At 41.3% G+C, this 23,440-nt stretch overlaps 2 protein-coding genes across 3 annotated transcripts in view; one reads left to right on the forward strand and one right to left on the reverse strand.

Annotated features, from left to right (window-relative positions):
* Positions 1-23,440, reverse strand: part of LOC105564959 — a 128,278-nt gene that overhangs the window by 30,250 nt on the left and 74,588 nt on the right. The window lies entirely within an intron of this gene.
* The window catches only part of LOC105564958 (zinc finger protein ZIC 4), a 32,692-nt gene continuing 20,637 nt past the window's right edge, over positions 11,386-23,440 (forward strand). Inside the window, exon 1 of the mRNA XM_012017749.1 lies at positions 11,386-12,346. Coding sequence (XP_011873139.1) covers positions 11,386-12,346 — 961 coding nt within the window. The remainder of the gene's footprint in view (positions 12,347-23,440) is intronic.

Raw genomic sequence — 23,440 nt, forward strand, 5'->3', positions numbered from 1 at the left:
AGGCAGGATAACAATGCACGGAGAGAATCTTCTTTCGAGATTTATCCTGAAAATCATGTAATCGTGGGACAACACGGTATTTTGAAGGACAAAAACGCAAAATTTTCTAGCACAGTTTGTATTTTCGGATAATAATCAAATCTTTATATATTCCCTGTAAAAATTTCAAGATAAAACTTTAGCGCAAATGTGACGTCAAAGTTTGTTGCGTGAATCTTTAAGTGAACCAATCATATCACGTACGGAATTATTATGAATTAGTAGCATGGCAACGATTCGTAAAGAACGTGCAGACGTAGATCACTTACTGATCGTCATCAAAACGACAACCAACCACGCACACATGCGTACACATTAGCTTGATTACGTTAGTTATTCCGAAACGTAGGACGAGCGCGAAAGAGGGGCCTAAGCCGCTCTCGTCGAAGTTGCTCACTTCCCGCCACTCGGGAGCACTCCGAGTCCATTCACTCAATTCATTTTCATCTCCGATTCACCGTCCACCCTTCCTCCACTGTTCTCTCATTAGCGTTCTTTCCGGTGGCCCCGAGAATCAGAACGAGATTCTTCCTAAGAAAATTAGCGCTCGTTTCCGTCCATAGGACTCAATTGCTCCTCGATGTGAAACGGACATGGCGACGGATGGCTGGTTGTTCGTTTTGTCTAATTAAATACGCTCTGGTATGATCGCGACAAGTATATCGCAGCTTTATTCCGGAACTCGTGATATTTTATCCTCACTCGAGGGAAAAAACGTCCAGAGGAATAAACTGGTTTGCTTTGGTAAACCAGTCTGATTGTATTCGTGATATTTTGATGCAGTTAAATCTCTAAACATTTTTTAACATCTTAAATAGATTTGGAGATATGTCCAGAAAAGTCAAGAATTTCCCTACATTTGAAGGATAAGTCGAAACCGCATTTTTTGGTAACGGTTGAAAGTTCTTAAAGTCTTTTATTTACTTCTACATGGATTTACTTATGTGTATGCAAAGTTTCATTAAAATCCAAATTTTCCGATAGCAAGAAAGAGGTTTCTTCGTAAGTTTTCTTGCTTTCAAATTTTCAAAATTATCTCCACAAACGTGCCGTACATTATTTAATGAAAAATAATTAAATATGTATAAACTATCGTGTTCACTTTTTCTTAAAGACAGAAAACTTTTTTCTCAAGAACTTGTTAACGTCAACGTTGCCAACGTTTAATAGTCAACTATTAAATAGGTCGACTATTAAATAGATCGATATGAAGCCATTGTTATCCGTGCAAGACGGACAGTAATAAAGTGCCATCGATTTACCTTTCGAAACGAAGAGTAATAAAGTATCATTGATCTTGATTAAACGTCATTCAAAGTAGAACATTCTGAATTGAGGACGCAGACTGAAGGAAGTGCACTTGCGCGCCTTTGTTGCGTAATCCTATGTCATATGCACAATACATGGTACACTGAACGAGGGCTGGTGATTTTCTTCGAAGGCTTCGACATTCGAACTTCCGAAGCTTCGAATCTTCGAAGTTATCGAAAGTAACAGCCTTAGTTTGAACGATACTTCGATGAAATATCAACTGAAATTGAAATTAACGTACACGATTGGCTAAAGTAACATTTGTAGAACACATTTGCGCACTGCATTGAACGTCGATAGGAAATGAGGATAAAAGAAAACGATTAACTAGCGTCTTCGGGCCTTTCCGTGACGAACATTCGAAGTTTGTCCCATCATTTCGAGATAGATCTTCGTAGAAGTTTTGTTGACGACAGGGGCGTGTACAGAACGAACCTGCGTGACCAATATGTCGAAAACGAGTATAGGGCGTGGCGACTCACCCTCTGCTTATACTTAGAAACTCGTAATATTTCTCTCGAGACACTCCCACAATTTTCCGAAAGGAAAAACGACGATATAATATTTATTATCGTATTTGTAATCCGGAACGATCAAGTTGAGATTTCGGGAAAATCGGATAATTGTAAACAATCGCGGGAGAACCTCGGGAAATTTATGACGCAATTGCAATTGATATTAACGGATGCACGAAACTATCGTCGGCGGTAACGTCTTGCGACGAGGCGCGGCCAACGGGCATTTGTTCGATACAATGAGAAACATCGATACAACGTCTGCCTTTCAATAACGCCTAATGATATAATATTTCCCGAAAAAGATCTCGGGCGAGGGTTCCTCGAGCATGTGTATACGTATTCACACCCGCACGCTCTGCCACGTACGCGTGGTGAGCACGAGGCTACACTGGGGAAGTTGCATCCGCTGCACAACGGGGGGTGAACGGTCATTTTTTAGGGGTAAGCCCGCGTGTTCATGGGGGTAAGTCGGCTAACGAATCGTTTTTCTTCGAGGGTCGAAGAGAGATATCGATGTACAGAAATAAAAAAGGCACGTTCGCGCGCGCGCGTCGAGACACTCATTGTGGATGATGCTATTACAACGCACTGTCATGCGTATCCGTAATAGTTAATTTTAATGCGCATTCGAGCTGTCATCCGGGAAACAGTGTACAATTAATTTTTGTCAGACGTAACCGCATTATGAGATGCCAGCTGGATCCCTGGCTAATCGAATCTCGGTTACCGTTAACGGAATGTACAACTCGGTGGCCACACGGAAACAAAAATGTAGCTGCCGTAGCTAAAAACTGCATGTGGCGACTAAATTTCCGTTGTAAAATATGAACAGCTAATATTTAGTTGTGATAGCTAAATATTTTGCTACTGTGCCTATTGTATTAGGTGCGACGGCAAACCGCTTTGCTGTGGTTTAGAAATCTATACGAGGGGTGAGTCAAAAATTATCTGCATCTTCCGTTCTACAATTTATTTACAGAAAAATAGGGGGTCGATATGTATATCATTTTTCAACATAGTCTCCTCCTTTGGCGGTCCCTTGCGTATTCCTTCCAAGAAGAAGGTTTTCGGTCGCAAAGCCACTTTTTGCGCCGTTTCCTGCAGCCCAGATCTTGTTCCCTCCGACTTTACCTGTTTGGGCCGCTCAAGAATGCTTTGCGAGGTTGTCGATTTTCCACAGACGTAGACGTGCAGAAAGCGGTGCAAAAGTGGCTTTGCGACCAACCGAAAACCTTTTTCTTGAAAGGAATATGCAAGCTCGTGGACCGCTGGACCAAGTGCATTGCCAAGGGAGGAGACTATGTTGAAAAATAATGTACACATTGAACCTCTATTTTTGTGTAAATAGTAAGACGAAAAGTGCAGATAATTTTTGACTCACCCTCGTAGTTATGACAGCAAAATATTTATAGCAAACCAGGATTAGCTACGGCAGCGAAAATTTTTTTTCTCAGTGCAAAGGCAGTGGCGCCGGTTATTTTCGCTCGGCGATATTTCAGCAGCTTTTCCATTTTCTCTCGATCTACGCGAATCTCCTCCGTAGATTTTCTGGAAGAATGTTCATCGGAAGGATATCCGACGGTTCCGGAACATCGTATATTACACGAAGATTTGATCAGAAGGTGAGATACTGTCGTCCAACAATTTATCGAGAAATCGAATGTACGGTTCGCTCGTCCCGATTTTTCGATTATCCTGGTTTTCCTCACGGACAGGTACGTATCGCGAGCCGCGATCTTTAACCTTGACGCACCTTCGAGAAGGGCCATCGTGCTTGCTACGACAAAACGGCGGCGTTTTGATTTTCGGCTGACTAATATGTCGTAAAGCGCCGTGCAGTGACAACGGGCGGAGCAGTAAATCCTATCGTAAAATTATGCTGGTCGCGACGTACGTGTGCAAAACTATAAATATTAATGCTTCCCAAAAATAGTTCTTCCCCCTTTGGCTCCGTTCCTCCTTTTTTTTTTATTTCTCTCCTTCTCGCTTCCTCGCAACGGCGCCGTAAATCAAGTCGCTAGAAGGAGGTTGTCAGCGAAAAATACGGCGGATAAAGGCGACCGGGGGTAAGAGTTTGTTTTAGATGCCAGAACCCCTTTCGCTTGGTGAGAAACATTGCTTTCGGCGGTCGCGACTTCCTCGAAGTACCGAGGATTCATACGATCCATCAGTCGTTTTCTATTACGATTTCCCGTAAAATTCGCGTGTAGATTGAGAAATATATCCCTTGCGTGGAAAAAATTCAATTTATGAATAATAATTCCAGAAAAGTGTCTAATAAAATGTGTCTGTTACGCGCCATTCTGCGAACAATAAAAGACATACCACACTGTAATAATTTTACTCTTTTATAGGTATAAATTAATTATCGTTTTGACACTTTTACTGAAAATTTCTAAAAATTATACCACGAATATTTGCCACAAAAGCATCGATTAATATTCCTTTCGGTGTGTTTCGAAAGAAGAGAACAGATAATGCACAGATATATGTGACAGACTAACAAATATACTTCTAACATTTCGATTTTCAGAATGACCGGCGGTGTCCAGTGCCCGAGGGAAAGAAATAAAATTTTTAATTTCATTATCATATTTCGAGGATTTTTCATATTTTACGCATACAAGACCCTTTCTCGTGACTTTTGGAAGGGACACCACGAACAACCTGCAATATTTTTGTCGGCGATCGCTCTTAAAGATACCTATCGACTCTTATCTACTCGTACATCGCTCGTAGAAATCTTATCTCAGAGTTACTTCAGCCGCTCACCTCTCCGTCATCTCACGATGTCGGATTCTGCTTTGATCCCTCGCTTCGAGTTTGCCACAGGACAATCAGGGGACTGACACGAGCACTTGGAACTTAACTTCGAGATAAATTAGCCATGTAGATTAGATGCACACCACATGTATCAAACTAGATGTAAATAGTGAAAACATACTTATTTCTAAAGCGTCAATACAGTTTCACGTGTGCAAAACATGAAATTATCGTGAATTGTAAGAAGCAATTATACGTCAATTATACAATTATCATAAAATACTGCTCGAAATTTATATACTATAAAACATACACAAATATTTATAAAATAATTTATATATGTATAAACATGTGAAAACATCGATTTATAAAAACGCAAATATGAAGAAATAGCTTACTGAAATAACGGTACAGGTATACTTGCAAAATTAGAATATTATACTAAAAGAATTTCCCATCGCGCGCATTCTTTAAACTTTCGGGTCTTGTAAACATAAAAAATAAAATTAATAATATAGTGGCGTTTAATAAATAGCAACGCCTTCCTATATGTGCAACTTTACACGTGCATGGAATGTGCTCATTCAGTGCATAACGATTTATTAGATTTCTCATCAACTTGCGTGTGTGTCGGCAGGGGCAATCAAGAGCAAAGATCTAACCGTGCGGCTCACCGGCAGAGTTTGTCATTTCACTAATGACTCCGAGACAAGATCTCGGATTCAGATCGCCGCGCTTCCCTTCTCTTTCCTCGCCTTCGGTAACGGCATAATCTATTTCTACCGCCCAATCTCCTATGGAATCTACAACTTTTGTAGTCATGTCGAATCGCATTCATAGTGGCTGCTTTTAGTTCCTTACAAGAAGCGTTTCACGAAAAAACATGCACTTTTAGTGAATCGCAACAGAATTTTAGTTGACCGTAAATCCCACCGGCATTACCAATTAAGTCAGTCCTTCCACAGGTTTCTTCTCGTGCGGTTATCTAAGTTGCGTTCGGAAACATCACCCGAGTGCCCAGTGGAGCATTTTATCCTTGTTACTCACCGAATATTAAATAAGGATAAAGTGATACACGGGGACACTCGGGTGATGTTTCCGAACGCAGCCCTATCTGTATTTTGTTTTTACATACCAAAGCTGATATTCATCATCAATTCTTATTTCAAAATCATCTTAAGTGTTGTCTTAAGAGGCTAATACGGCTCTGTGATTGGTTAAAAACACATTAAGAGTATACTTGAGATGATCTTAAATATAAAAGAACAGACTATAAATACCGACCTTTGATAACGAAAGTTTTTATCTCACTGAGAAAATCGCGAAAAATATTAGAATGAAGTTAAAGTGATAATTCCTTAATTAATGCAGTCTTCTTTTGATGGGCAAATTAATGCGCAGTTCAATACCAGATATTAAAAATATACTATGATTAAAATTTGGATGAGAACTTAGCTATTAAAAAAATACTTATTATTGATATATTATACGTCATACATGTACATACATGTGTAGATGCATATGTGTCATGATGTATGATACATTAGTCAAGATTCAAAAAAAAGTTTATTCCTATATCTGCGTGTTGTTTTGGTATCGATTCCGTAGCACTCGTACACACGTTCGTATGCAGGTGAGAAAAAGGAAGGAAGCGAAAAGACCAGTCAGAAAGCTAGGCGGGCAATATCCGCCTTCTCAAACCCTTTCGTACCATTGGCCGTGACCACGCCATAAATCGAGCCATTCAGCTTAATGATTAATTAAATATAATGACTGCACCCCTCATCTCCTCCCGTCCCCGCCCCCGGTCATGACTGATGAACCGGCTAAGACAATATCTGTCTTGTGAGCCGTAAACCGAATGCAGACATAGATGCATGACCACGCTCGGGACATTGTGATCACACGAGAATAAACTATATGTGTGTATGTGTCACGCCGGATTATTCGTCGTTAGTTTCGTTGGACTGTAATAAAGCGATCAGTTTATGCAAACTGAAAATCGAGAGAAATCGCAAGAATTTTACTAGTCGCACGTAATACGCCACGCCGTAATGTAATTTTATTTTCAATAAAAGTATTCACTGAGAAAAGTTTCCATCTGCTAAACCAATTAAGTTTCCGAGGGTTAAGTTTTCCGATTAAATTACCGATAAAATTTGATCGAAAAATCGATCATATTTTTCACCGGATATACAATTTAATCAGATATGTCCGTTTGTTATTATGCAATTGGATTATATTTACTCAAATATTTGTCTCAGAGTTTGCATAATACAATTATTTACTCAAATTTTTTATTCTTATTTTAATGACGCAGTTCGCACGAGTAATGCAAATAAATATTTTTAACGTACAAGATGAACACATACGCGCATATACAAGTGTAAAAAATTCTAATTGCGTCAGCTGATAAATAAAATAGGAAGACAATGAGATCGCTGTAAGCGCTTTTAAAATTTCCTGCAAGACCGTACCTATATGTATTGCACAAGAAAAGATGCACCTTCGGAGCACCCGGTGAGTTTATAAACTCGCTCACGCGTTATATACGCATAGATTTGTCTTCGCTCGATGTCTCGCGCTGTTAGTAAGCAACAGAAGGTGGATGGAAAGCATCATTCAGTCCGTGCCTCCTAAGTACACGAAAGAGCCGCGAGTCCACCTTTATGGTAGTTATTAATATCAAATAGTCAGCCACCGTGCCCATTACGGGCATAATGGGACACCATTTTTTGCCGCGACAATGAGGCACCCCGTTAAAATGCTCGATGTATTTGCATTATTTATGCGGATGATTAAGCTACGTTAATATATTCAACGGCGCGGCGTAAAACAGAATGATGTTAGACAAAGATCGCGTATAAATAGCACGTACATATGTATACACCGAAATGCGGAGGCTCGTGAAAGATTAGATCCGCATATACCTACACCGCCAATGTAAAGCAAAATTGAACCCTGGTCTCAAGTTGGAACTGTTGATCATTTTTCCTTTCTGTGAGGGAGCATAAATCATCTCAGTTGCATATATCGAAGTTACCATAGCGCTTTGAAGGATATGCATATGTTCTACTTCCTTATTTGATTAATTACTACTCCACGAGTTGTAAAATATCGTTAATCATTCGTTCGACACTTTTCTTATTTACCAAAGTGTAAAGGAGGTATTTAAATAAAAATGAAAACTCGGCTTTTACTTCGTCTGGGATATTGATTCCCATATGCCAAGATTAAATATGCCCCGTCAGTTTCATATAAATAGCATAAGTTGCGGAAAGATTAGAGACTGTAAATGTTTTAATAGCAATGAAAGCAATGTATTTAATTGGACTTAATTGGTTAGAGATTTTAAGAAAATGTAAAGCCAACGGAAAAAATATTTTATATATGTATAGTTTTCTTTCAGCAAATCAATTGTCACGTATACTTTCGTAAAATTCGAATTATTCGCAATTACGTGAACTCGTGACATAAACGTTTAATTGAAATAAAACTTCTTGTTGATCCAACTGGCAATATAATTAATTATAAAATATAAAAAAAATTCTTTCCGTGTAGTATATAACGCAGGTCGATAATTCTCTATTCAGAAATAACAAAACGTTGGGCTTTGCTCCTAATCTATGGTGTATCACGCACTATGGTATTTGTCCGATCTGTCTCCGAAACTCGTAGTTTCTCACTAGCTGAATTCGTACACACAATAGGCATGGGACGAAGTCTGCTTGGACAATTGGAAGATAAGTAGATTTCTGACAGAAATGAAAAATCATTCTGTATAAAAGAAAAAACTTGCTAGCGAAATAGCATTCATTCTGCATCGTTACTGTGCACTTTTATCAATGCCCACAAAAATGTTAAGACATACAATATACTTTGTCGCTCTAGTTATTTATTCGCGTTTATTTATTCTGTTTTACACAAACATCTAAAACATTGGTACGTGATGTGAAGTAACTTGTTGAGTCTCAAAATATTATAAATTGTAGTTAGAAATAAACTAATAATTTAATCTAAAAATTTTGTTTAATATTAGCAAATGAGAAAGTTTTTTTAAGTCTGTTATAATCTGTCTAGCAAAGTTAATAGTAATGCAAGTATTATGATAACTTTTTAATTTCATTTTATATTCAACTGGCATTTCACAATCAACTTTCGTTAGAAAATTAATTTTCACAATTAATTTTCATCAGAAGAAATAACATTAAAAGTATTAAAAGCATTTATTTTGTCCTTACTTAGCGTCGCTGGATAAACGTTTGCTGCATCATCTGTAAAAAGGGTTAGACAATTTAATACATCCTAATTCGATTAGAATTAGATTAGACACTAATTAAATTAAATTTCTGTCAGACATTATCTTGTATCTTTCTCGTTCATTTTCTTACGCAATTGTATCGAGCATTTGCACTCGGTTAAAGCCGATATTCACCATATACGAGAAACTTAAAAATATTTGATGATACGATAATTACTACAAGAACAAGTTTTATCGTAATTGCCGGTTAGTGTAAAGGAGAATAAAAAAGGAAGGTGATGATGGATGACATCGCTGATAACGCGGCGATAAATAATTACGTGTGCGCACGCGAAAGTCACATGCGAGAGGTAAACCGCTGAGGGCATTGTGGTGTACAGATTTGCGGCGTTACTGGGCATTACTTGGGCATTAGACCTTGCTGGGACATTATGGAGATAAAATAAGATGAAACAAGATAAATAAGATAACATAACATAATAAAATAAAGTAATACCCATTTGGTAGGAGTTGGTGTACATGATTTTGGTCAGCGGTTTACCCCTCGGTCACATTTAGAACCAACAATGTAGCGAATAAAGAGAGAACGAATGAGTGCTGTTTCTGTGTATGTCACGTCCCAGAGAACATGCACGTCTAAAAAACATCTTTAAGACGTCTATTAGACATCTTTTAGACATAAGAATCATCAATTCGAACACTGAGGCATGTGGTTACACCTCTCTAGCGTTAAGAGGATCGTGAGCTTAAAGTGTCCGCGAGCTCCAGTGTCTCATATTATAAGCCCAATACCCGGAAAAAAATGGAAAAATCATATATGTCTCAATCGCGTAATATCTAATTATATCTCATGAGCTCTAGTTCTAAAAATCATCAGATGCTTAGAGATTTGAGACTTTCCTTGAATGTTCGAGGTTATCTATCGAGATCTAAATCTATAATTAAATGCCCTAAGAGAACCTGATTAGATCTCAATAGATAATGACATTGAATATTCAATAAAAGTGTCAGATCTCTGATGATTTTAGAATTGAATATTACATGCTTGAGACATACCTATACAATGAGATATTTCCATTTTACCTGGGCATCTCTACATATGCATATGTAAACAAAAAATTATTTAAAATACCTGTTACATTAAGCGTGAATCATTATTATTGCAAGTATGGCCGCCTTATCTTAATCAGATTTCGTTCGCTCGCAAGTGGCATCTGTTCTCAGGCTTCGATTGTTCTTGATTATCACGTACCTATCATCAACTGCCGCACGATAAAAACTAAACGTAACGTTTTAACAGTTAAATTAAAAACAACAAAAAAGGTAACAGGCTTATAAAATCGCCGCATATAGTTATACGTTCCAAATGACACTTACGTATCAAAGGATAGGAGAGTACTTATTCGTGCGCGTAGAACGGCATAAAATCACGGAATGCCGCTGCGCGCCGTTTCGCGATCCACGGGGCGTGAACTGTACGCGGGGTCTCGACATGCGCCTTGATAGGCGCAACGCCTATCCGCCCGCGGTAAATTAACGAACACCTCCCACTTCGGTGGCCTCCAATGACCGGCGAGACCGTCAGTGCCAATGGCACGCTGGTAACCGCCAGAGTACGTTCGCCAGTGGTAGACCAAGGCTCGCATTCGTGCCGTCAGGACGGTTCAGAAGGGGTAGGAGGCGGTCTCATCCACAGAGGGGCGGCGAAACACCAGGTTGGACGGTCGCAGGTCGCATGTGGCGTGGTTGAGCCGCGGTGAAACGAGGGGGGAACGAGAAACGCGCGTGGCTAGCAGAGGAAGAAGGGGAATCCGTCGGGACTCCGAAATCGGACGCGACTTGCCTCGGTGGGAGTCCTTTACTTTCAGTCCCGCTGTGAACGCAGCGAGGAGCACAACGCGTGTTTTATCTTCACCGCACGACACACCCGGGACGTCCGGTGCGCCCGGTCGGCTGTCGTCGCGTTATCACCATCATCGTTTCGTTCGGCACCGGGAGATATTGTGTTGATTTAAACGAATATCGAGAATACGTGATACGGAGTCGCGCGCGAATGACGGAAAACGGATGACCAATCGTTGAACGCCGCGCATTCCGAGGGCCATCGTGAAAAGTGTTGTAATTCGCACGTGACATCTTCAAGCGGGTTCGTCATGTTGTACGTGAAATGTGAGATCGATCGTTAATTGGGACAGCATGGAACTTGTGTTGACATGGAAATATAAATTTTACGAGATATGGATTTTACAAAAGCGTAGAACAGGCGGCTTAAAGTAACACTAGTGATTGTAGAATTAAGTGCACCGTGGCCTGTGGTACGCCCTCTGTGTCAAATACTCAATTGTAGTCGACGATATCTCAATCCGTTCCAGTTAAGTCCAACGGCCGTGAAAAATGGTTGAAACTTTTCCCTCGCGGGACGACGCGATCTAAGTGACATCGTCGTCGACAGCGTTTGTTGGTGATACTTGTGACGTCACGCCAGTCACGATAATGAGTTTTATAAACAATTTGTCTTCCCACCCGCACGTCGCCATGGGCATCAAGCTGTCACCCGAAAGTGGCGGAGCAACCGATCACGGTGTGAGCGCCGTTCAGCCGCCGGTGGAGGCGCCATCCCAGCAACACCACCATTTCCATCCTCAAAGCTACCCGCCGCATCACCCTCACGCGGTTCCTCACATGGCGCCTCACATAGGCCATCACATGGGCCATCCCGGTTACCCGCGCGAATTCCTCATCCGGCGGGACCACGATATGTCGACGCCAAGTTCTAGTACCGCCGACAGCAGCGGACTGGGCCTGTTCACGCAGTTGCATCACGATGGCACGGCCGCGACGATGCAGCAGTTTCCCCATCACCCGGGCCAGCATCCGCTAGCCGCCAGCCACTATCCCGGACACTATTCCCAGGACACCAGACCGCTGTCCTCGCATCCTCACCAGTACATCCCGTCTCCGCACATGGCGCCGCCGGCCGCCCTCCACCCCCAACAACACCCCACGATGAACCATCCGAGTCATCATCATAGCGCCTTCCTCAGATTCATGAGGCCCAACGGCGTCGGCGTCGGTGTCGGCGGCGCCGCCGGCCACGCGGGCAACCTCGCCGGCAGCGGCCGGCGCGAGGACATTACCTGCATGTGGATGGACCCTGGTCCTGACCCGACGTTGCCGGAAAACCGCGGGGAATTGTGCGGCAAGATTTTCAACACCCTCCACGACATCGTGTCGCACCTGACAGTGGAGCACGTGGGCGGACCTGAGTGCACAACGCACGCGTGTTTCTGGCAGGGTTGCGTGCGTAACGGCAAAGCCTTCAAGGCCAAGTACAAACTCGTGAATCACATACGAGTGCACACCGGGGAGAAACCGTTCTCGTGTCCGTTTCCAAATTGCGGCAAAGTCTTCGCGAGGTCCGAAAATCTCAAGATACACAAGAGGACGCACACCGGTGAGTACTGGCCGTTGTCATCTGCTACTTTCCTTTCGCCTCCCGCTTAAGCCACCACTGTCTCTTTTCTCAGCGAATTTTATTCACCTCGTCCACTCGATTTTATCACGGCGCGCGTACGACGATTTTCGTGCAGTCGAAATAACTGACGTGATGTTGATGTCGAACGACAAAATCTAATTAGCCTTACAGATTTTATCTACGCGAGACATCGAAAAAAAAAGAACGCAGCATATACATACGAGATAGCTTTCGTTTTTGTTCTCTCGGATTCCGACCCCGAGAATTTTTCGGATCCCATCAACGTGACGCGCTCACGATCCAGATGCCCGGGTTACCCTCACAGATCTGAATCGGAATCTCGAATGACCTTTCCACGAACCGATTCATCTCGGCGTCTGGAAAGCCGTATTAGCTCCGTTTTCGAGATCTGCGGCAAACCTCGAAATCGCATAAATTATAACCGTACGAGCCAGCTACCTCTTCGTGGCGTGAGTCACTCCGAAATCTCGCCGGAACTTGACCGAGCGTGAGAATGATTAATACGGGAACCGACCGTTTGCTACGTCGCGAAGATTACGCGGGTAGACAAAAGGAGGAGATTTTCTGTGTCGTTAGCTCACTTTCAATTGCCACAAAGCGAGACGTCGCGAAGCTCACCGTTAAAATCGCATAAATAATCGTAAGGGCAGTTATTACTGTCGCTGTGCCTCTCTGCTCTTTATCCCGTGGTCTTATTTGTTTTTTCACTTGCTTGTCTCATCCACGAGACGCCCCCGGCGCCTTGAGCCGTTTCAATATAATCAACCAGCTATTTACGATGACAAGAATTTTTCGGGGCGCAATTAAGAAATTACCGGGCCATATATCGTGTCGTTTTATGCCTGCGGCGCGCTGGACATTGTATTTACATATTTATTCGTCAGCCGGGCGTCCCATTGGCCGATGCGACGGCTAAGACACTAGGCGTTAGCCGTGTCGTTGCTGGGTCTGCTGCTGTTAGCGGATTCCTTTCTAAAGTTATTAATTCCATCGTGTAGTTTGTTTGCCACGAATTTGCCTATGTCTTTCTTTTATTATAATTATTTTACAGTAACCCGGGTAGGAAATAAATCACGTATAACCAGTTGCTGACCATAATCTTATTCATTGTCTACTCGGAAAGTCCTATTGCCATACGGCATGATATTAACATCAACAAAATGAATAAATATAAAGAAAACGAATAAACCTACAAAAGTTTATGATTCGAGCAGGTAATAATATCGTCCGCTTAAAGAACAAATCGGAACAAATACAATTATATCGTCTTTGTTAAGAAGCAGCCAGTAAAATATTACATTAAAACTAATATAATTTAATATACGATAATAATTGTTCTTTGTGTTCATAATAATATAGAAATAAATTAAATTACAATGTAGACTTCTCAAGATAGTAAAAATTCAACTCACTGCTCAGCTTTGAAAATATTGCACGAAGTAATCTAAAATGATCTATAATAAAGTACAGAATCATATCTTTTTAAAATATATATTTTATCAATCGTATAGTAATAGTATAATAATTGTTAGTTCTGCGCTTGATGCAACAGTTTAGAAATTACACGTAAATTTCTTATCTAATTTGGCTTGATTTAACCTCCAGCCCTAATAAAAATGGAAAGGAAAAAAAGACGATCGTAAACAAAGAAAGTAAAGAAAATATAATTATATAAAACACCAGATATCACCGGTAATATCACGCAACTCTTGGCTAGCTCGGAGAAATCTATCATCCCCTTCGCGTAATCTAGAAACACGTGCGGTAACATGTCGGATGTGTATACTATTTTGCGCGCACCCACCCGCTCTTAATGACTTTTAATAATGAAATCGCACAGGGGGTATGCATCCGGAGGCACATCAACAGCCGCAGGTGCCCGTATTTTCGTTCGCACGATGCGAATTCGTGCGCTCATCGTCATATCCACCCCGTGCTCAGGGGGCAGTATATCACGTGTGATTAAATTTCGTTTTCATTTATAACAAACGCCACCCTTCCGACGCCATTGTGGAGTGTGAGCTCTCTCTCTCCCATGGCCTCCCCTCTCAACGGTACAGTTGACACTTTGGGACGCCCAGATCGACATTGTGCCACCCTCCGTCGCAGATTGGGATATATATTGTTATAACAACTATTGTCCTTTATTGAGCGCTTCAAGGGTTTAAGCCAGAATAAACGTCCGAAATCAAATCTTTTTGTGAAAGTTTTACGTTCTCGGGAATAATAGGTATCTTTAAAAGTTTAGATCTACAGTTGCAACATTTACGAAAGGAGAATGATAATCTGCTAAATTTTTATGTCTACGGGTTTTATTATTTTATCTATTTTATTATTTACATATTTTAAATTTATATTTTTTATTATATTTGGAAAATATTTTACAAGGTCAACGGTTTCCGTTTTCAGTGCATACAGTTAAGAACTCTACGCCGTACTTTTTTAATCTGATCGATCTTCTAATCGAACGTTCTGATATAACAGTAAGAAGAAATAAAAGAAATGTTCGTTAATGTGTTATTTGTATGTTAGTTGTTTGTTAAATTGTTAGTGTGAGAGAAATTCTATAAAATCTATAAAAATTATCAATGAGCCAAACTGATTTGAATGCACTTATTTCGAAATTTATTTCGAAAATAACGTCCAATAAAATGATTGCCATCAATTGCAATGTGTATCACTGTATGTATTTTTATATAGATAGCAATAATAATTCAAACACTTGAACCTTCACTAGAACAACGTTTTTAACTGAAGAAAACTCAGATTTGTCGAGGAGAGAAATGCAATAAATTACGAAACAGTAACGTATAAACCAGACCTCAGTAAAACAAAATTATGAAATGTTACGTCACATAGTTTCCAATACAAAATGTAATTGTTAAGAGTGCATTTTTCAGAACAATTCCTGAGTAAAAAACACTTTGCAATGAAATTGTTACAAATTTGGTGTATATACTCTTAAATACCTAATCACGTATAGTTTTTCTATATAGAATATTTAGTTTCATCTTATCGATAAATTATGATTATTTCTTTCACAAAATTTTAATTTCAATCGAATTTTGAAACTATACCATTTTGTTGTTTCAGTAACTGTATATTTTTTGTGTATGAAGAAATAACTACGAGTAAAACGAAAGGAAAAAGTTAAGTAAATAAAGTACATAGAACAAGTAAAGAAAGTAAAAAGTAAAGTAAATGAAGTAAAAGGAATATTCGTGTTTTCGTAAAATATAAAATTTGTTTAAACGCAACACTGCAAGCAATACTGCACTGTGAATGTGTATAAATTTTGTTCGAAAGGATTAAAGGCGCCGGGATAAATAAAAATTCATTTCAATTTGCGTACACGGCAACGACGATCCTCATACGACTTTCCCCGTCGAAATAAATTAGCTTTTTCGAGAAACGATCCTTGATCCATGCACGGCTTCACACATTGTTTTCGCACATTGCTCGTGAACGCGCGCGTGTACACGCATCATACACGCCTTTTTATTACGTCTCCTTTTTTCCCTTCTCACTTCTTCTATTCGCTGTTGAAATACGTAAATGCGACCTGGCAGCACTATTCTGTCACTCACAAGTGGTACCGTAAATATTTTTCTCTTGTGTATACACATTCCATGTATGTATATTCCGGCATTGTTTTGTTCAGACGAATTGAAATGAATTGAAGACAAATGAATACGTAGCTTGGAATTATTTGAAAAATTATTGCTTACTTATATATGTAAAGCATTGTACTTTGTAAATTACAATATGTGCGATCACGCATGTAAATAACACAAATGCATACATTATACATTAAACGACTTAAATAAACGAGATTCTTTCTAAAAAGCTGAGATTTTTCATGCTGTATTTTTCTATTTCTTTTTCTTCTTATTTATTTTGTTAGTATATATAACTATCAATAATTATATACATTAATTTATATTTGTCTCGACTATCATATTGATGGCATGAATTCATAATCGATAATATTCTTGTCATACTTTTACTTTTAAATTATTAATTTTTACTAATTTTCTCTTCACAAGAGAAAATATTTTAAGCCCTTTAATATATATTAAACTTTAACTTATTCCCTGTATAGGATATTTTACTCTTCTACGGCATACTGAAATAATTTTTACGTGCAAAGAATTATTATTATATTATGATTATATTATCATAATGTTGTAATATCGTGCGTCAGCATAAGGATCTCAAGCGCAAATAGCCAAGTACGGGACTTGGTGACGTTGCATTTAACGATGATCGATGGAACGCAGGCACCATTAGCATAGAAATGATTTCGAGTCGCGGCATCGGAACGCCGGTCTACCATAACTGTACGACAACACGGCGAATTGGGATAGACTGGAAATATTGTCGTTTACCGCGGATACATGAGAGCGAGTGCGGGGAAAAAAGTAAGAAACTGTGACAACCGGTCGCAATCTGTTCGCCGCGCGATTGGGAAACAAAGCGCGGCGCTGCCGAACCGTTCTCTCTCTCTCCCTCTCTCCCCGTGACCGATCTGTCCTATTAATCCGCAGATGCGACCTGATGGAACGGCGTCGGTCATTAGGCTAAATCGATATGCATTTTAAAGCAGCTTATAGACCTCTTCGCCCCTTTCCCGCGGCGGAGAGGGCGGCGAACGAGGGGGGGAGGAGGGGTGGAAAAAAGTGCGAAGAATAGTCTGTTATGCGTGAAACCGATCTCGCGTGTGCGTGGAACGGGCGGCGACGATTGGTCAGATCGACAATGGATCCCATGGCTTGTACGCCATTGGTCAGGATTTTCGGAGGGTTAGACAGCGGAGAATAGGGGGATGATACGGGATGAGTCGTCCACGACACGAGGGGACGTGAGGAATAAGCGTTAAGTAGGGGGCGAGCCACACCGTGTCGAGAAAGGGCCATACGCGCAGGCGAGTAAATGGCTACTTATTCAAGCTGCGAGATGCGACTCGCCTGTGAAAGAAAGTACGCAAACCGGTTCCGCTAATCCCTTAATTGTCGCCGGCGATGATAAACAGGGCGGCGACAAGCTCGCCGGTCCAGATCGCCGATTTTTCCAGGGCGAACCTCTCCAATATTTCGGCTTTTCTCGTTGTCGATGCGTCTTACAATTAATTGTTCCCTCTGAAATTCGACGCGATTCGCGTATGCACGGACGTACGATGGACCCGGGGCTGGACTCCTGAATTTGCTCGCAAGAAAATTATGAGACAGGTTTCTAATATGAGATAGCAGATTTTTAACACCCACTCTGGGAAAAAAAGTTAGCAATCTATTTAATCGAATTATTTGGATTGTTCGCAACTCTAATCTTTTACGAATTTTACCCCGCGTAACTAAAAAGCGCAATACTCTATCTATATCCAAGATTTTTAAGTAATACTAATCAATTCTCTCAATTAGTTCTGTCGATATTCAGTAACGCAAACATAATTTTCACTTAAGAGGCACTAACCGAAATGTTAAGTTGCTTAACTACAAAGAAAACGGTCAAAATTTTTCCCAGAGTAGAGTTTTACGAACAATCCAAATAATTCGATTGCTAATTGTGGGCCCCAAGATGGGTTACTGTCTTTTTTATCCCCCAGAGCAAAAATCACAGATCTTTTTTTTGCAACGATTACACGATCTAACAATAAATGTTCCACTAAACAAATTTCGCTCCAAGGGCAATAAATTCATAGTGGAATCAACTGATGGTGCCCATTAATTTAACAGAATCCCCGCTTTCCCATATTAGAATCCTATCTCATAATAGGGGACTTTTCTCTATACGCGTACATGCTGCTCTTACAGAAAAGTTGCAAGTCGATTGGCTCAAAGTTATGCGATCCAATCAACTTGCAATGTTTCTGTAAAAGCAGAATTTGCGCATACGTTTCTTTTGCTTGACCAAATTCAAGAATCTAGTCCCGTAGGCGATGTCAAAATCACTCGTTGCTTTTTTTCGGTTTATGAAAACATTAGGATTGCCTCCACTTTGTTCTGGTATGTACACGCGCGTGTACCACGGTACAACGTACGATATCGCCGAGAACCGCCACTATTTTGCCGGAAGTCGTGTCGTCTCCAGAATGAAATGGCTCCGGCGCAGTTGCCGATCCGGAGGAGTTGCCGATCGTTGCCGCGCTGCGAGTCGCCGCCAGTGTACAGGCAATTACTTTCAAGCGCGGAGAGGCCAAGGTACTCCATATTTTTGTGCCGTCGGGGCGCACGGCGGAGAGGGTGTAAAGCCTGGAAGACGCGACGTTAGTAAGATAGAAGCTGGTGGTTCGCCCGTGTCCGCCTCGCGGGACGCCGAGCGTACGAAGGATGCGTCTCTCTCGACGAAGACTGGGTGGAAGGACGGAGGTGGAGGAGACGAGGATGGTAGGACGAGAAAGGGAGAAAGAGAGAGAGAGGGAGAGAGAGAGAGGAACTGGATCGGATAGAGAGACCATGAGAAATTATGAGAAGAGAAGTACGGGGCCACACGAGGAGCGTTGCCCGAAGCGTGAGACGATATTTGCTCAAGTGGAGGGCCGCCGGCCTAGAAATCGACGGCGATCGGCAGCGCCGATGTATATATACCGGGTGTATTTGTACGCGTGATAAAACCAACAATGGCCTCGGGAGTTCTCGGTGGATGATGAATTGGGTCGAACGAATTCGCGTCGAAACGTGGAAATTTGTCGAGAACGTGTCGGTTACATTACGTTACATAAGATCCACATCCAGATAAATCGAATTCTGATAGCTAATCTTTCGAGATAGCTCGGATAAATAATATCTGAAATTCAAAGAGGTGCCAGCCCAGTGTTGCCTACGCAAGTAAATCAAAGCGCGAGAAGGCTGTGAAATGTATAGATACAGAACTTTTTCAGCGGAAAGGTTAAAGAACTTAATGAAGGGGGGAAACTTGAGCTAAGAAAAACTTAACGGTTAGATTAAGGGAACTTAATGACGGGTTAAGCAATGCCAGTATATCACTGCGCCTGATTCTGTCTCTGTCGCTGGATTTACTGCAAAACCATCTAGCATAACTATACTGCAAAACCAAGTTTGGAGACATCTCTCTGCACATAGATCTCAATTCTACTCTGCCTTGAAAGGACGTAGCGTGATCAGCGTTGAAAAAACTGATTGCACAATGGATTAACCGTAAATTCCATTTCGGCCTCAAATGCTTATGAAATACGAACGAAGGCGTGAGTCGGACTTACGGCGCTGTGCTGTGTGCGCGAAGTTAATAGACCGTAAACCTTTTTAGGTGAGATTTAGCGAAGGAAGCCATTCGGAATTTATGCGTTTTGCGTAACAATGCCAAGAGAGATACTTCTAGGAACGATGACAGCGACGCTGCACCGAGGTCAGGCGGAGGAACGATGCGGACGCGAGATTATCGACGACTTATCGGAATCTTTCTGTCTGGGAAGATCGATCGGAACGAGCAGCCAGAGCGCACACCTCGATCGGATCGAGAAATTCGATTTGGAGATAACGCGCGTCGTGAAATCGGACCGCAATCCTCCGGACGGCTGCGGTTGACAGATATATACAATTCCGCGATATTTCTCGCGAGAAATGCCCGACGAAGATCGATAGATCGCGTCGCGTATCTCCGACGCCATCGCCAACGAAAGCTCGGGATAAAAACGGCGTCGGAAATTTGGTACGACGCATCGATTAGTTTTGAATTAAAACCCGCGCCATCTCACTCCGGATCTTTTCCCCGCGTAAAAATGCCCAATGTTACAGCTTCGGCTCTTCGGTCATTGAAATCTGCGATGATTTTTTAAGAACTTTCACTGACAACGACAGGCTTCGTGTTTTCTCAAAAGGCAGATGTACCTTTTCTTTTCACGTGTTGCAAAATGAATCACCGAGCATCGCCGGCGCGGCAAACAACGTAGAAAAGTCCGTGGACAAGCTCGTGGGTCGATAAGGGCGAGACAGTCCTTCGCGCCTGCACCTCGAAAAGCAGCCGCCAATAAAAAACCACCCCACGTTCCTGTTTATACCGCGCGCTTTGTTACTTGACCGCCCACACCTTCATCGATCGCCCGACACGACGCGCTCGCTCATCTTTTGACAGCGTGAAATATAAGGCGAGAGGCGCGAAGACGAAACTCGGAATATTCCCGTTATTTTTATATATCGAGGAACGAATCGCCATCGGGGATAGTAATTGAGCAGGTCGCGATAAATCGACGTTATCCGCCACGCGCGCACAATACGGAGGATTAATCGATGAAAATTGAAACTACCTCTCATTTCTCATGTCAAGAGTATTCTTAGAACAGAGCGATTTGCCCGGTTCAAATAAGAATGGATCGCGGATAACTAAGAATATTTAATACTCGCATGCACGAGATGGGTTCAAGTATCACGGACGTTAAAAGCGTTAACATTGCCGTGCGACAATCTTATACATTGTTTAACTTTAATTAATGTGACTTGTGTATGAGATCTGTAGAGTTCTCTTAAGAAATTCTAGTTGTTCGCAAATCTTGGTATTTCTATAGAATACATTAGAGCCTGATTTATTGTGACACGCTTGTTTTCTCACCTTCGCACCGAGTACTCCGTGAAACATTATTTTCAAATAAATCTAACGAAGTCCAGGAAACGAATAGGCTAAGGAAACGTTCAAAGCAAGGCCACGGGAATAAACATACATGAAGTATTATTGGTAAATATTGGAGACTGCCAGCTAATCTTACACCAGTCGGAGAAACTAAAATATGAGCTCAATTTCTTACACAAATTCAAATTACACGTTTGTACATCAGCCTTTTTAATTGTATTGTCAGTACTGAAGTCACCTCTGACATGAACCTCGCTAATAATAAAATATCTCTATATACTTTGTATCTTAAGTGCCGTATTACGTAATGAACTGTGGAATCTAGACATCTCTGTTGCCATATCCCAAGTTTTATCGCAAAGATAAACTCAACGTGTTGAATCAGTAGGCCTGATTTATGAATGTCTTCTCCCTCACTTCTTCAAGTTAGGAGGGGTCCGATGCCGAAACACTTATCTCACTCGCGAAACTGATTTAGACAGAAAGATTTGTTGCAAAAGTGGCGGGTGCCCGGTCGTCAGGCCGTCTTTTAGTCGTAGCCCCCGGCATTCTCTCACCTACGAAAGCTCTAACGATCTCGGCTGTACGGTCCAGCGAGGGTGCCGAAAGCGCGCCCTTAACCCGTCAATTTAGCTCGCAACGGTCTATAAAAATTGTATAACTCATTTCCCACGCGCGCAGAGAAACTCAAAACGGTAAAAATAGTAATCAAATAACGATTTAACATGCCAACGGCGGTTTGCATATGCTGCCGGTAAAGTTTGAGCCGCATGCATGTATTTCAAAGTGATAGAGTTTGCAAGTAAAGAATTTTGCACCTAGATCCTTCAAATAATTATAATAAACGCAATAATTTTCATCTATTTCTAGTTTGTTATTATCATTACTAGAAACGTGTAATTATGTAGAACGTTTACAAACAAAATGTAATGAAATCGTGCGCGCGTTAAATTGTCTCATTTAAAAACTCCCATTTTACTAAACAATTTTTCAGATATTAAGCCAACGGCATACGATACAATTTTCCTACTGGATTGCTTAGAGAACCAATAAAACTGCAGGGTTTCAAATTAGGTGACTTAAGGCTAAATAATTCTACTATAATTGGCTCTCGTGAACACTCCAGTAGCAAAAATGGTATCGTATGCCGGTCGCTTTAGTTTTATATATTAATATTTCACATTTAGAAAAAAATTTCAAATATCAGTTCTATATATTTGTTGACCTATTAAATTCTTCCATCTCTCTAAAAATGTACAGATAATCAATCGTTTGAAACGAATATAGAAGCCTTCAATAATTAGAATATTGAATGTTGAAAGGACGTGTTTGCGCAGATAAAATCTGTCCCCGGTTCGCCAGAAACGAGCGTTGGTACGATTAATAACATGCCTGGGCGTTGACAGTCAATAAAGATCGGAACAACTGAATCGGTTTGAAGGATGAATTCCGAACGCTACCGTTAAACGCGGAACTCGCAATGAAACCCGTTTGTTAACGGAAATTGATATTGTCAATGCTCGGGTATCCGAGTAACGGGTTGTAGACGTGTGTAGCTAATAGATACAGCACTAGTAGGAATCGAACGGCACGCGAGTGGCTTCTCCGAAAACAGGGCCAGTTAATTACCTCTCTAAAAACGCACGCGTGCCTACTCTTTGGCGATAGACGCTGGTAATGGCTGGTCTCTTGATCGCTCAGCTGAAAAAATAATGAGGCGCCGCGCTTCCTATCCCTTCCCGTAGCTACAAACGTTTGCTGATGCATGCACAAAATTGCTTCCATCATTAACATCTCGTGTGTATTTGTATTGAACAATTTAACGTCGCTTACCTTACAACATATACGATAACAAGAATTATTCATATAATCTTTTTTTTAATACTCGCTCTCCACTCGAGATGCCTGGAAGCTTATATTGTTCTGAGATTCACGTCCTTGATTTGGTGGTTTTCATGGAGAGCGAGATTCCTCATCGAGAAAAATTCCTCGTCATCACGTTGGCCGTCGTCGAGTAGAGTTTTCGAATTAACTGTCACTGATATCAATTTATTTCCATTCGAGTCGGCAATTAGTATGCTCGTGAATACGTGTACAATGCTTCCACGGGGAATTCACAACGTGACAAACAGGTTTCTCATTAACGTTGCAGTTTGACGGAAACTCTTTTGGGATTGTAATTGCTAACTAACGTTAATGTCGCGGCTACCAGGTCCAGAATGTCGCAGTACCTCGTTCGCGACGAAATGTTCACGACGCACGTTCGCGGCAATTAAAAGTGTCTGCCTTTGCCGCAGACGCCTGCCGGCAAACGCTCACCATCGCTGATTATTTTCTCGCAGTGGCAATCGCGTCCCTCCGGAATCGCTGTTAATTAATCATGCGACCCAGCAAATCATAGATAGTCAATTAATTTCCTCACGATTAAACGAATCCGTATTGGCCTGTGTCCACGATGCTAGAACTTGGACC

The sequence above is a fragment of the Vollenhovia emeryi genome, unplaced genomic scaffold, assembly GCF_000949405.1.
Source record: "Vollenhovia emeryi isolate VEMERY1.0 unplaced genomic scaffold, V.emery_V1.0 DF939157.1, whole genome shotgun sequence".
NCBI classification, from domain to species: Eukaryota; Metazoa; Arthropoda; class Insecta; order Hymenoptera; family Formicidae; genus Vollenhovia; species Vollenhovia emeryi.